At 35.5% G+C, this 16,728-nt stretch overlaps 1 protein-coding gene across 5 annotated transcripts in view; it reads right to left on the bottom strand.

Moving 5' to 3' along the window:
• Positions 1-16,728, bottom strand: part of doc2b (double C2-like domains, beta) — a 286,240-nt gene that overhangs the window by 253,586 nt on the left and 15,926 nt on the right. For all 5 annotated transcript variants that reach the window (XM_067407184.1, XM_067407186.1, XM_067407188.1 and 2 more), the window contains exon 5: positions 13,144-13,230. In XM_067407184.1, coding sequence (XP_067263285.1) covers positions 13,144-13,230 — 87 coding nt within the window. The remainder of the gene's footprint in view (positions 1-13,143; positions 13,231-16,728) is intronic.

Here is a 16,728-nt window from a genome sequence, read left to right as displayed (position 1 = left end):
TTTAGCACTCTTATAGAAATATAATATCTAGTAATTATCATTTAAATCTGACAAATATTCAAATTGTTTGTTATAAATCAACATCTCAGGAAAATGTTATGGGTTTTAAATCATGTTTATCACGCATTTTAGGAGACAACAAGTGAATAGGGAAAGAAATGATCAACATGTATCAAATTATCATATCAAAATTCTTATGAAATCGATATCATGAAAATGTTGCCAACTTTTTTGAGATGTGTTGATGCCATGAAATTTAAAAATCAACTTATTTTCCCTTACAATGATACATTTTCTCAGTTTAAACATCAGTTATGTCATCCATGTTGTATTCTGAATTAAATATTGAAATTTGAAACTTCCACATCATTGCATTCTGTTTTTATTTGTACAGTGTCCCAACTTTTTTGGAATCTGGTTTGTATTATATATATATATTAGATTTTTTATATATATTATATATTATATAAATATAAAAATCTCTCGAACCGTACCATTCTGCACACTCGGTTTGGCACGCACTTGCACCAAGGATCTCATATCTGACGACATACGCATCTATAATATGGTTTGTAGAAAATAAAACAGACAGACATATTTAGGCTAATGTATGTTTCTGTCAATGGAATACGCATTCTGGCCTCCTCTAAAGTGTTGTATGCTCTATATGACCAGTCATTTACGCCATCATCACCCGGGTGTTTGAATGGACAAATTCACACAAAATTATGTCAAAATGCCCATCTTGGTGAATATCCTAGCAAGCATAGTTGGTTATGTCTTAAGTGAACTCATATACACTCGAGAAAGAACGTGTGTTCAGTATCAGTGTACTGATCCGTGTATTATGTCTTAAAGAGACAGCAGCCCTTGCATTCCTGCTGTCTGAATGTGTTTTTAATGTTAATCAAAGAACAAAAGACAAGGAAAACACTCATTGCTCATGACTGAATAGTAACTTAATAATGGTTGACCTTTATTTAATTTATACAGTGAAGATTACATGCAATGTTGTTTTACATTTTATTAGCTACTTTATTCAAAATTTGTACCTGAAAACTGAATACATGAAAAACCTGAAAAGCTTTATTTATTTGCATCTTTGCTTTACTGTATTTATTTGTGCTGTTTGATTATTTGTTCTTATTTTCTTTATTTTTATTTGACAGTAGTATTTTTGTACCTGAACATAGCACATAGCCTAAAATGTTATACAAACCAAACCGTGAGTAATCTGAACCGTTGCACCCCTAGAGTATAGATACATTGCATTGATTGGGAAAACCCAAGTATGGCCATTTTACCCACATACTGCACAAAGTAAAATGGTATATCAATTCATTTCATTATATCTTTCATAGTTGAGAATCATCTTTAAACAAACAAAGTTTGATTAAAAAATATCCTGAAACATAAAAATTGATTGGTGAAAAAAAAAAAAAAAAAATTGTCCCATTGTTTTTGTCATTTCATGCCCTTTTTTATTTTTTTAAACAACTGGTGGTGTCCACATAAAAAGGACATAGCATAACGTGAATAAAATATCATTTTTCAATTTTTTTATACATGTGTTTCTTATGCTCTGCTGTAATTACATGAAAAAAAAAAACTAAATTAAAAAAAAGTTTAAAATATGTGAAACCTTTTAAAAAATATATGATTACACCAATGTTGTTTTAGTATAATTCAGAATTAGTTTTTATTAATATTTTAATTAGTTTTTATTTTTATATTTTCATTTTAATTTATGTTGAAGTTTTAGTAGTTTTGTTCTGTAATTTTTAATGTTTAGTTGTTAATTTTTATTTCAATTTTTTAGTTTTAGTTATTTTAGTACATCAAGTTAAACTAAATGAAAATGAGAATTAGCTGAAATAAAATAAAATATTAAATATATATATATATATATATATTATTTAAAGCAACAAAAAAGCTTTTTTTTTTTTTATTGTTTATGGTTTTACACTCATGTATTTAAAGGTGTTTATTAACAATGTTTAAACCACAACATTTTTAGACTTAAATTAATTTAAACTTCTTGAAAATGGTATAAACCAACATTCACAGAGTGCACTAGATCACCTTCACTGACCCTCTTATTTTGATAAAACATTCACATAGAGCTTAAGTGTATTTTGACCAGGGTCTGTCAAGCTCCAAAAGGAGCTTATTCCAAATATATATTATATTATATTATATTATATTATATTATATTATATTATATTATATTATATTTATTATATTATATTATATTATATTATATTATATTATATTATATTATATTATATTATATTATATTATATTATATTATATTATATTATATTATATTATATTATATTATATTATATTATATTATATTATATTATATTATATTATATTATATTATATTACATTACATTACATTACATTACATTATATAATATATATATATATATATATATATATATATATATATATATATATATATATATATATGTATTTGTGCTGTGCAAGTAAATCGAGTGACATAACATAAAGCCATCGTGTAGTTCAGGATGTCTTCAGAAGCATCAGAGCTCCTGAAACAATAAAGGCCTGGCTTATGAATATAAACCTCTGACTAGGGCTGTGTGGGCTGAACTCTGATGACATATTCTGAGTAGGAGCTCAATAATCAGTCATGTGATTTCAAGACACATGATGGAAAAGAGAACATAAATCTGAGGGAGGAAGAAATTAAGTTTCTGTACAACAATGAATTCCAGTAAACCTCTGCTATTTCAGAGTATACAAAACAAAGAAGAAAAAAAACTGAAAGCACTCCTACTGAATATACACTACTACTCAAAAGTCTGATGCTAGTAAGTCTTGTCGTCGTCGTCGTCATTATTTATTATTGTTATTATTATTATTATTCAGAAAGGACACATTAAACTATGGAAGCTTGTTTCCACCATGAAATAAAAAACAAAAAAGGTAACTGACTTTTTCTCTCACAATTCTGACTTTTTTTTCCTCAGAATTGCAAGATATTAACTCACAATTGTCAGAAGTGCATGATATAAAGTTAGAATTGTGAGTTATAAAGTCAGAATTGTGCGATAAACTCGTAACTGTGTGTTATAATGTACAGTTGTGAGGGAAAAAAGACTGATGTTTTTTCCTCAGAATTGCGAGTTTATATCACACAATTCTGACTATAACTAAAAAAAAATTGTGAGATGCAAACTCACAATTGCGAGAAAAAAAAGTGTCAGAATTGTGAGAAATTCGCAATTACCTTTTTTATTTTTTATTTAGTGGCGGAAACAAGCTTCCTTTTTAAACTGATCAAATGTGACGGTACAGACATTTATAATGTTACAAATGATTTCTATTTCAATGCACCACGATTTTCACAAAAATATGAAGCAGCACAAACATTTTCAACATTGATAATAATAAATGTTTCTTGAGCACCAAATCATCATATTAGAATGATTTCAGAAGAATCATGTGACACTGAAGAATAGAGTAAGGGCTGGTTCACACAGAACACTTTTTCTAGTTAAAAACAAGAGAGACAGGTCAGTGGAAAGAAAAAAAACCCTGCAAGGTCTAGAGACGAGTCCTAAACTTCTTTTAACCGCATTTTTAGAACACCATGTCATGCTCGAGATGCTGCAAAAACATGAGCCAAACATGTCCGTCTAGCATTTGTTTACATGAAAAAAACAATGGAAAAGTAGTGCAGTGGAATGTAAAACAGCCCCTTAATGGATGCTGAAAATTCAGCTTTGCATCACAGAAATAAATTACACTTTAAAATACATTAAATAGAAAACAGTTATTTTAATAATATTTCGCAACATTACTGTTTTTGATCAAATAAGTACAGCTATGGTGAGCAAAAGATACTTCTTTCATAAAATTAGTTTAAAAAAAAAAAAAAAACTTTCAGACCCAAAACTTCTGAATGATGTAAAATATTTGAAGGTCTCCTACTTTATCAATTAATACAATAACATTTTTATATATAAATTAGAATTATAAGATAGGACAGGAAGATATATTGAAATATGTGATATGCATATCGCAACGGCTTGCCAAATCCAAGCTTTAGGTCGACGCAGACAGTAGAGAGCAGGACACATAACGGTTACATACGTGTGACACGCTTAATGTTATTAAATGCAGTAGGGCCTACTCACGTGCACATGAAGCCGTTTCTCAGCTTCTCATTAACGTAAACACAGTCAATTATGTCTTTAGCAGACTAAACAGTTGAGAAAGAGAGCATGCGTGTAAAAATATATTGGATTCATGCAGCCTAATAAATATGCTTCCGTCTGTGGGTTTAATGTTAATTAAACAACAAAAGACAAAGAGAAAAATCACTCACTGCTCCTGACTGAATAACTTTTGTAGCTTTAATTAGAATCAGTATATATTTAATTCATATAGTGAAGACTAAGCAGCGTTTTATTTTTTTACATTTGATTATTTAGTTTCTGTTATATAAACAACAGATGGTTTACAATGACGTTAAAATAACACTTTCTTTTTATGTAAACTACTGTAAAAAATTCTCACTTTCAAAAGTTGTAGGGATGCTTTCTTCTCACAAAAAGAATGTGAAAGATTGGTTGCATCATTTTCAGTTTTTAAATATATTTACATATAATTTACATTTATTTTACACACTTAAAGCATTATCATATCAAATATTGTATTATTTAACGAGTTAGCTATTGCATATTTCTTAAATATTGTGTAGCCATAATAGGATAAAAAAAAAAAAAAAAAATTCTCAGAAGAGTTCTACCTGAGAAATATCTCAGGGGAGTGCTGTAAGCATATATGGATGTACTTATGACCGTATTTTTTAAATGTCGATAGTTTTTTTAAAAAGGTGTGAATGTTGCCTTCACATTGTGTGTCTTGGAGCATGCTGTGAATCTCTCTCCTGTGTTGGTAAGCTATTTCCTGTTGATGAAAAAGCATCTCAAACAGATCTGACTTGTAGTTCAGCCTCCTGGGACAGGTTCAGGGGGGGCTCTAGCCATCTGTGTTTATTGTGGCTGTGTGTTTAACCTGAGAGGGCAAGGGCTGCACTGGCAGGGGGGCTGTGTAACACTAACGGTCTCTGATAAAACCACAGGTCCTGAGAAGAGAGCAAGAAGTAATCTGATAGCAGCACAGGCCGAACGGATGGATGCAGAATTGATGCGGGGGATGCTCTGTGCGCCTTGTGCTTTCCAGATCAGAAGAAAGACTAAACTAGCAGCTAAAGTCCATCCACGTTTTTGTTTTAATGCATCTTGCGTTTAAGCAAACTTGTGTTTTTATTAGTATGTTCTGGCAAAAAATTATATATATATATATATATATATATATATACACAGGGAGTGCAGAATTATTAGGCAAGTTGATTTTCTGATCATATTTTTTTTCCAAGCACATTTTACCAATTCCAATCCACATCAATCTTAATAACTACTAATAATATTGTTTTTAATCATTTATAAGTGATATATAATTGTTCATGAAGGCTGGAAATGAAAATTGCCCTATATTCAGGTGTGCAGAATTTATCTTCCAGAATCTGGCAGTAAGTTTTGGAAGATCATTTAGTCCATCTCTGCAAGATGGACATTTCAGGATAAGAGATGGACTAAAAGTGAACTCCCACACCTTACTGCCAGATTCTGGAAGATAAATTCTTTAAACAGTGGTACAAGAGGATGTGGTGCTGGTCCTTCAGGAGTCACTCTCAAGCTGTCCGTCTATAAGGCCTATAAAAACCCAGTCTTCATGTACTTTATAACACTTCAGCTTGTGATTCTTATTAAGAGCAGGTCGCTTTTTAGGATTCTTCACCTAACCTAAGTCTCTGAGATCCTGACACCTCACACTTCTGAAGACTCCAGGTAGGTTTCAGTACTGGGAAATGGTGGCGCTGGAGTCTAAAGGGTTCCTGATGGTTTCACACTTAATTCTTCACCTTAATTCTTAATTATTTTGCAGTTAACGTGTCTTTTCTTCTCCAGCTGTTTTTGTATGACCCCACTGACCCAATGAGCATTTCACTGTCCAATGGTCATGCTTTAACTTTGCAATTTCTAGTATTACATTAGTATTGCGTCCTTCTCATGAGTATTTAATAATTTTTGACTTTTCAGTCTGAGTTAAATCTCTTTTTCTGGCTCATTTTATCTGTAAAAGAAAATCTGCCTAATAATTCTGCACACCTGAATATAGGGCATTCTTCATTTCCAGCCTTCATGAACAATTATATATCACTTATAAATGATTAAAAACAATATTAATAGTAGTTATTAAGATTGATGTGGATTGGAATTGGTAAAATGTGCTTGGAAAAAAAATATGATCAGAAAATCAACTTGCCTAATAATTCTGCACTCCCTGTATATATATTATTATTTTTATTTTTTTAATTTATTTTTTTACATGTTTATTACAGGTTAGTGAAAGTCTGAAAATCACCCAATGGATTACTTATAGTAGTCTCTGCCTATTATGCTAGTAGAAACTATGCTAACATTAACAAAATGACAATGTTAACTCAATGACCCTTTGAAATTGAGTGTCTAAACGCAAGCATAGAAAACACGGGCAGCCGCAGTGATTGAATGACAATCTCAAGTATTTACTACATGCCTGCCTCCCTGAATTAACATCTGTACTACACCATGATGCCCGACCTGCACGCATGTATAAATATAGTTTTGATAAATGTATCACCATTCTAAATATTAAGCAGCACAACCTTTTTCAACATAAGAGATAAAACACACTTAACAACTAGCTGAGACATTCTAAGACTGAACTCAACACACTTAAAGACTATTTTTATCAACTAGATTTCAGAAATGAACGATTCAGAAACGTTGTAACTTCTTCCGGAGTCTCTCCATTAGTGTCAACTCTGGTTTGAACAAAATAAGGCTGAACACCATTACTGACAATCTTCATTTTGGCTGTGTGAGATTTTCAAGCTTTGTTGTTGTTGAGCAACCAAAGTGCGACATGTTAAAGATCCATCCTCTTTTGGAAAACAGGCCGGGAGCAGCAGCTCATTTGCATTTAAAGGGAATGCATAAAAATGGCGTGTTTTTGCTCACACCCAAATAGGGACAAATTTGACAAGCTATAATAAATTATCTGTGGAGTATTTTGAGCTGAAACTTCACAGAAACATTCTGGGGACACCAGAGATTTATATTTCATCTTGTGAAAAGGGGTATAATATGTGCATTTTAACCCTCTGGACCCGGGAAATGCACCGGTGTGTTTTACATTGCAGCAAAACAGACTTAAAATACCCCGTCATTTTTTTGTCATAGAGATAGAAGTAATATATCAATTAAAACTACAGAATGTCTTATGTCTTTTCAGAGTAAAAACAAAATGTTGTACTTTTTGCAAAATAAAGAAAACTAACATGATGCGCAATCTCTCATCTCCCTCTGAACTAAGTCCAATCTGATAGTTCTCAGAAAATGAAGTGTAACTTAGTGAATACTAATCACAAAAAATGAGACTTATGTCTAAAGAAACATTGAAATGTCAGATTTTAAATCGTGTAAGTCAAATCGAAAACAAAAATTCTCTGTTTATGTAATCTGTGATTCAGCTAATTATCCACTAATTCGGCCACACCCACAGAGCGAGTGCTATTCAGAGGCAAATACTGAGGCAATACATGTATACATCATTGCAATCGTGTATTTATCATCTTCAAAAGTGTCTATCTGCATGTTATAGCCATGGTTATTATAGCGATCTCTGGAAGCCTCTGTTAGTTCCTGGAATGTCACATGGTATGCCTGTTCTTCTAACGAGTCATTTGTGGACTAAATGTGCACAGAGCACCCTCAGGCTGCAAGTATGAACTGAAAACACAGTACATCAGAGAATCTGATGAAGACACAGAAGTCTTGTGCACACATATTTAATATTTGTTTTTTTGGCCTTATTTCAGTGACTGAAGTTTTTTTTTTTTTTTTTCCAATAACCACGCATAAACGTTATTCCTTCAAAAATACACACATGTACATACATGTTGCTCAAATATTATGATAGCCTAGTTTGTGCTGAATACAGTGTAATGACATTTTTGCCATTAATAGGTTTATAAGCAACTGAAAAAAGCACAAATGTCAGGGCATGTGAAAACTTCTCCAGGGCCCCAAATCAGCCTCAGACTCCAGAGGGTTAAACAGGGGTACGTTTGAGCATGATCAGTCGTAATGACCAAATTTCATTCATAATCGGCCGGACAGTCTTGTAGTGTGTTCCCGGCTTTAGAATGATTTATGAAGGATCATGTGACAGATAGAAAAAAGTTATTCTGAATTGTAATAATATTTTGCAATATTAGTGTTTTTCCTGCAATTTTTGATCAAATAAATGCAGCTTAGGCGAGACTACTTTCAAAAACATACAGATCCCAAACTTTTAAACAGTAGGGTATGTTCAACTTGAATCAGGATCCTTCCAATGCCACTACACTCTCGACACAAATTCAGAAACTCTCCCTATCCATGATGTGTAACAGAAGGCTTTTCAGGACACCATGAACCAAAATGAAACCCTGAGGCTTATAAGTGATCTCACATGAAGCCCATCACTGTCAATCTCTATCTTTACCCATAGTTTTTATCTGTCGTTCACTGCTCAATATTACCTGCTGGGCTTTAAATGCAGAGGAGTGATGAAGGAGCGTCTGACAACACTCATCTGTGGCTAATTGTGCAGTGATGTGCTGTGATTAGCGCTGAAGGTTAGTGTGTTTAAGCGGGCTGTGACAGGAGATGAGGTCGTTGAGGGCGGTACTGAAGCTGAGCTCTGCGCTGGAGGGCAATGTGTTATTTCTGTGACATGGGTAATGAGGATGAGGTGCACATCAGTGTAGAGTGTGTGTTCCATGGCAAAAATGGGTAACAATTTATTTAGATGGTCCAATTTAGACTAGAAGTAACTTTGCAACTACATGTCAACTTGTTCTACTAACCCTAACCTATCAGTCTACTAATACTCTAATGAGAGTTAGCGGACATGTAGTTGTAAAGTTACTTATAGGTAGTAGAACGTCTAAAGTGGATCATTGAAATAAAGTGTAACCCAAAAATAACTTGTTTGACATACAACAACACAAGGGTGAGCAAATAAATGATGTGAACTATTCCTTTAATTCCTTCTTTTACACTACATTACGGTTTTTAACATTATTAAAGCTTTATGCATGGAAGCTCTTGCAACAACAGGTGTTTACAGAGAACAAGCTTTATATTGGATGAAACTGACTATGTGACTGTGCAGTTATCTTATCAAACCTAAACACACATTTCATTACATTAAATGGATCTTTCTTTGACCTTTACAGAATCTAATGGAAAGGCACATGGGAAACACCAGATCAGTTTGCTTTCTTACAAATGACACAGAAAGCAACTTTCCAATTCGGTTATTTGCGGTAGAAAATAACATGCTAATAATGTGCATGGTGTCCTTTAAAAAATGGTTTCAAGGACACTACTAGGTAGATGGATACTAAGCTGTTCCGAGTGATTTTTTCACGTTGCTATGTGGTTGCCAGGTTGTTCTGGGTCATTGTTACATGGCTGCTTATTGGTCCACTCCTAGTCTCCATTCTGGTCTCCAGATATTGCTCACTCAATTTAAAGTCTATGAGATTTTGGCTGTCTAGTTTGGAAAGTAATATCACTCTTCTCAACAAGCCACAGGATTTTAGATGTCATTCATGTCCATAGCACAAATGGAACAAGTTACACATTGGAGATTAATATATTGTGTTGCGAGTTTGCTAAAATTCTTAAAGGGATAGTTCACCCTCATCATCATTTACTCACCCTCATGTATGACTGATTTTATTCTGTGGAAAATATGGGGGAAAAAAATGTCTCAATTAGTGATGCACCGAAATTCCAGCAAACTGAATTTTTTGGACACAATGTTTTTGGAGGGCCGAAATCATTGACACAGTGACATTTCATTAGCACTTCTCCTGACTGTGTTAGCACCTGATTTGTGCACACAATATAGATAAGCTACAACAAGTAAACATATCAGAGGTCTCCTACAATAGGTTTACATCATCCAAGGTAAAAAAAAAACATGAATTTTCTCATAATATACACTGCAGCATCACCTCTTTTCTCACAGTGTCTGAAAAAGTTTGATAAAAGGATTCAGTTTCTCTAATCCCCTCCTTTCCGAAACCTACTCTGCTCTGATTGGTCAGATGGCCCGGTCTGTTGTGATTGCTCTACCGCAGGGGTGTCCAATCCTGCTCCTGAAGGGCCACTGTCCTGCAGAGTTCAGCTCCAACCTCAATTAAATACACTTGAACCAGTTACTCATGGTTTTACTAGGCTTAGGGCGAATTCCAAACAGTGCTTTTGCACCCTTAAATGGCATTTCGGGAAAGGGACACCATTTATAGGGGCCTCCATTAGTGAAGGGAACATACACACAAACACACACACACACACACACACACACACACACAAAGCATATTTTAAAAACTTCATTTTAAATGTAGATTTATTTGCATCATATTAACAGCAATAATAAAATAGTCCTTTTGTCACTGCCTAGTTTTTTCACATGGTAAAATACCATGTGAAGCTAATGAGGAAATTACGTAATTTTTCATTGCTCCCTTTGCCAAGTGCGTTCCAAATGACTTTATTAATGCACACAAGTGCCTTGCTCCCTCCAAAGTCCCCACTTCAAGGGCTCTGCCCTTCAGAGTGAGTAGGGCACAGAGAGGTTCACTTAGGGTTGGAATTTACCCATACTAGAAACTCCTAGGCAGCTGTGTTGATGCAAGTTGGAGCTAAGCTCTGCAAGACAGTGGCCATCCACGACCGAGTTTGGACACCCCGGTCTACCGCTTACAGCGCGTGTCAGAAACAAAATGCCTATTCACACATCTGAATTTCAGCTCCTTAGGCTTCATCAGCACTTGCTACACAGTGATGCAATCAGTAACAATGGTTACTTTTGATTAGAAACAAAGTCTCAGCTTTCAAAAGGTCATTTCTACGGTATCCTGAAATTAAACAATTAAATACCAATTTGACGCTCTTTAATGTAACATGACATATCACTGTAGACACCTCAGTTCAAGTGTGAACTGATCATCCCTTCCTCTTAACTACTAGTAAAAGCACAAAATAAACATGAAAGGTCATCAAAAGATATATTGTTGTCAATGTCAGTGGGGTCCAGTGTTGTTTTGGATCCCACTGACTTTCAATGTATGGACAAAAACAGTTGAAACATTTTGTTCTGGATAAGAAAGTAAGTCATACAGGTTTGGAATCACATGAGGGTGAGGATTTGAGGTTGAAATATAACATGCACCATCACTGCTTAAAATAATATTAGAGTCAGAATTTCAAAAACCAAAGTGTGAAAATGCAAGTGAAGCCTGATCTGAAATGGAATAGGAAGATGCCATGTCTTCCAGAGAAGAAATTAATAAAGAAAAGTAGAGAATGTTTCCATTGCAAACCTACTCTAACAGGAAGGACAGTGACGGGAGTGTCAAAACTGTCTCCAAATCCAGCAAGAAACAATCACTTTGACAACAAGCCTCTATTATCTGCCTAACCTGTGATAAGACAGTTTGCCAGCAGCTGTCTTGCTCATGGAGCCTCTATCACTTTTTGCAGCTCTGAGTTGGAAATGGGGTCCATTTTATTCACAGCAGTGCATCAAAAACTACAGTTTTGCTGAACTGAAAATGAACTGCACATTATGTTTTTATGGTCCCATATGAAGGAAAATCTTAATTGAAAGAATTCAATATTTGTGAAAACTGCAATATAGTATCACACTTTCCTTTAAAGCATACGACAGAGGAAACGTCCATACAATTGCATTGTGGTTCTATACTGCACAATTTAAACCTGAATCAGCCATTTGCATTTATTGATTTTAATGTACTCAACATGACCATACTAAATGTTTCAAGCGGCATTACAGTATGCCTGTGGTTTAGAACTGTCTGAGGTTGGAAGGCTAAATGATTCCTCTTTCATCTCCTCCTTTCATGATGACCCTGAACCTCTCACACACACACACACACATGCCAAACAACAGGGAGGCAGCAATTTAATTTCTCCACAAGCTTGAAGGCGAAGAGCTAGCCTTTTGAAAAGAGATGAGATTTTCTTATTAATGTCCAATAGTACATCATCAGTCTGACCACAAACAATACGGCCTCATTCACCTTACTGTGACTACTCATTACTTATCTCATTATTGGTGTCATACCCTTTTGTCAACCATCATTTTCACTTTTGTTGCTCTGCTGCTGAAAGTGTTCATGATGTAGGAACATAAAATGGTAAAATAGGCCTCAAAATGTACATATGAATGAAACCAATGAAACCAAACTGATGCAAAAGGCGTAGGTTATTCTGAAAAATAACTGCCTTCTTAAAGAGTAAGAATCCATTTCACTGAAATTTGAAGTCACAAAGTGATGTTTGTCCTCAAATGCTCTTATTATAACAACCCGGTACACTCCTAGAACAAAAAAAAAGGTTCAGTGTTGTTCTATATATAACCCTACAGTTCTTGACTCAATAATTAATGAACTCTTTATTCCAAAAAGGTTAAATGTCTTAAAAGACTGCATAATACACTCATGTTCATGTTTATAAGTTGTTTAATCCATAAAATTAAAATAAATAAATAAATAAAATTCATGAATTACAACTAAATGATCCCATGATGGGAACTGCTTAATAGTTCTATATATGAAGCACCAGACAGAACCCTTTAAGGTTCTATATAGAACCTTTTCTTCTAAGAGTGTACATTTTAAACAATTGTGTTTCCTGGCGAACTGATAATACCTGTGCACCTGGGGTCCCAAGTTCCAGTACAATCAGGAAATCTGACTGGACTTTCCAGTTTTGTTTGCAATGTGCATCATCTGTAGGCGGTCTGTCTGAAACTGTGTTGGTAATCAGTATAGAAATAAGATCCGTTGGAATACTCTGGAACTATATTTCATTCCATTATTGGTACTCCTCATCAGAGTTCTCACAACTGAACAACAACTGCTCCAAAAGATAAAATGGGGTCATTTAGCTTGAAGATAAAACATTTGTGGTACTGTACCTCTCTCTGTTCACTGCAGATCTTGCAAAGCCATTGAGCCCTTTTTTGACTGCCTGCAGTCTCGATTCCGCATTTAGTGCACACCTTCTGCAACACAAACATGCACATGTATAGAACAGGTCAAACAAACACCCAACTTGATAACTATTGTAAAACAAGATTACATTATTATATATATAAAAAAAAAAAGGGTCTACCGTCACTTTAGAAAGGGACACTGCTGCACTAGTGAACGGACTGTGTTTGGAATAAAGTGAAAAGGTTATTGTTAGCTCTGTTTGAGTGCAATGAAGCTCTGGCCTCAATGATTACAGAGGAGTTGGTTCAGCACAGTGCTAGTTTTAGACTGCTTTTATTAACCTTTGTTTAAAACAAGGTCTTAGACACTTTATTTGAACACTTTGCCAATTCTGTTTTTAAATCACCATCTTGCACGCAATTACCGCTTTCATGTCACGATGTGATTGTCCTTCTGACTACTTGGGTCAGAAGTCATAGTTTTTGTTATTTTTAGACCAAAATGTATTTTCAATGCTTCAAAAACTTCTAACTAACCCACTGATGTCACATGGACTACTTTGATGATGTTTTTATTACCTTTCTGGACATGGACAGTATACCGTACATACATTTTCAATGGAGGGACAGAAAGCTCTCGAACTAAATCTAAAATATCTTAAACTGTGTTCTGAAGATGAACGGAGGTCTTACGGGTTTGGAACGACATGAGGGTGAGTCATTAATGACAAAATTTTCATTTTTGGGTGAACAAACCCTTTAAGTACTCCTTTTCAACTTAAGTACTGATTGATAAATGTTTATTTTTCAGTTTCATATACTCTATTCTCCTACTAAAGAAAACGTTTTATTTTATTACCAAAAAAACACTGACAACTTTAATTACTGATAATTAATAAATTAAAGTAACAAAATACACCATATAATGTACATAAAAATAAGGAAAAACAAAATGTGTGTAAATGTGGGTTGACAAATATAGACATACGATACAAAAACAGATGTCACATAGGGCAAAATGTGTTAACATTAAGACAAACGCTATGCAAACATGCTAGTTTTATTTCATTTGAAACTGCTACCGCAGCGGGGAAGATGCATGCATGGGCATTATTTTGCTTTATTTTATTGACGTCCACACTCCAGCATTTCACATAATGGGCTTAAACAGCTCACCCTTTAACAGCAGATTTAGTTCACAAACAACTGACAGTTGTGACTTTAATATGATTTTCATTTAAAATAGTAAATTTTAAAGACCTTAAGACCTTCTGCCATGAAGTTTAGACTAGCTCTGAGTTGTTGACTTGAGAACAGATGCATTTGGATCAGTCAAGTTCACAAATGAATCGTTCAGTGCGATTTGCAAACTGATTTACCAGGCTAATTTAAAATAATTATCGGACAACGCTATCGGAATCAGAACATAGCTTGTGTGTCAAAATAATTCAAAATAATGAGGATCAACATTGTGGAAAGCAGGATGGCGCTGAGGGCTGTGAGAACGGAGCGAGGCCAGTGGCATGATTGAGGATACGCTTGAATGTTCACCAGTTCCCCCCTCCTCCTTCCTTTATCAACAGAGAAAAGTGTAATCTTGTGCACCACTGTTATTTAGCAGTTGTTTTTAAGATTACATTTGATTTGCCAAGTTCACCTGCAAGATGATTGGAAATGCAAATATTTAATGCGTGGAAGTAAAACCATGCACATCCTGCAATTGTCCTGATTGTGAGAAGCATCGTCCCCCTCCACACTAAAATTAAATTACAGCGGGAGATATTACTGTAGACACTGATGGCTGTTTTTAAGAATCAATTTGAAGGTGAGGGCTACGCCGTTGTAATAAGAAAAGAGAAAGAACCTTAATCAGGCTTTATGTAATAGAAGACAAACACTAGACTGAAGTGCCAGTAATTTAGTTTTAGCAGAACTTCTATATACTTTAATTGCTTTGAGATAGAGTGAGCGAGAGAAGAACAGAGAGAATGTGAGCGAGATGGCACCAAAAAAAAAAAAAAAAAATCTCTTCAATTTCCGTTAAATACTTCTAAAGATCCCTCTGTGAGTGAGAGCCATCTTTAAAGCTGCTGTAAGCAGCTTAATACCATGCATAAAATGTCCCTACTGCCTGACAGATATCACTGAAATGGGTGTCTTGAGAAATCACACTTTTCTCTGACAGTTTCAGACTCTGTAAATGGAAAAAAAAAATGAATCTGACTGTGGCCTGCATGTTTTAGCCAATCAAAAAGCTTGGAGGCACTTCACAATGAAAATAAGAACCATGTACAAAAACAAGTGGTTTGGAATCGGTCAACGGGAGAAGGAATCCGGAGCTCCTCACACTAGAATGCCAACGCCAGAACGAGCTTCCATCTTCCAAGAGCGCCGCCCTTTTAAGACAGAGCAACCGCAGGTTCAGCCAATCACCATCATACTCGGTCCAGCGTGGCGACTCGGTCTAGCATGGCTTTGTCCCATGATATTCCCACAGCGTTCAGGTCTTTGATGAACATGTGAAACCAAGTGTTTTTCGGACGACCAGGCTTCCACTTTGGCATCCTATTCCGGTCTTGTCCAGGCATCCACATCATAGCTTCTTCTGGAAGTTGAGTTTGCAGGAGACAGATGCCAGACAGATGCCCAGTGAATTGGAACAGTCGTTTGGCAACCAAGTCCACAAGGAGTCTACTTTAGGTGGAGCAGTATACTTGTTGTTGGTTATACAATCTCTGTACAATATTCGCAGAATTTGCCGCAGGCAGCATTGGTGGAAAACATTCAGTCATCGTTCAATGCTCACCGTCAGTTTCCACATCTTGGAGGCAAACATCATCGTCGGGATGTCGATACCATTTAGAAGGTGAATCTTGGCTCGAAGGCTGAAGGTATTTGACCGCCAGATGAACAACAGGTGTTGGTAGACCAAGAGAGCCTATCCGTTCCAGCAAGCAACGTCGTGCTTAGCGTCTCCGTCGCTCGTGATCGTACTGCCCAAATAGGTAAATCATTTAACTTTGATGTCTGGCCGATGAATATTGGGACGTTTGATCTTGAGTAGCCAATATGCATGATCTTCGTCTTGGGCGCACTAATTCTAAGCCCCACTCGTCCAGCCTCACTGTCCAGACACTGCATTAGGTCCTGCAGACTCTGCGTTTGACCAAGTAGAGCAATGTCATCTGCAACATCCAGATCAATGAGATGGCCATCATTTGCCCAGGGGATCCCTAACCCCTCACCCTGGCTGACGGCCCGTCACATAACAAAATAGACCACCAGCAAGAACAGGAAGAGGGAGAGGACACACCCCTGCCGGACACGGTGACAATGTTGAAGGCCTCAGAGGTACTGCTATAGGTCCGGATACAGCAGCTTGAGTCTCGATAGGTTGCGGAATATATCGACATATCAGCTAGGACTTCCATAAGCTTGTGTGATGTTCCCTCATGTCTCCTAATGTACACTGTCAAAGGCCTTAACGAAATCAATGAAGCTGATCGAGAGCTGTTGTCCACTTCGAAAGCCAGATTGCTCTTCCCATAGCCACCCGATCTCCGCAAT

This window comes from Chanodichthys erythropterus, chromosome 13 (genome assembly GCF_024489055.1).
Source record: "Chanodichthys erythropterus isolate Z2021 chromosome 13, ASM2448905v1, whole genome shotgun sequence".
NCBI classification, from domain to species: Eukaryota; Metazoa; Chordata; class Actinopteri; order Cypriniformes; family Xenocyprididae; genus Chanodichthys; species Chanodichthys erythropterus.
The sequence above is the reverse complement of the archived record's forward strand: the minus strand, read 5'-3'. Positions and strand labels throughout refer to the sequence as shown.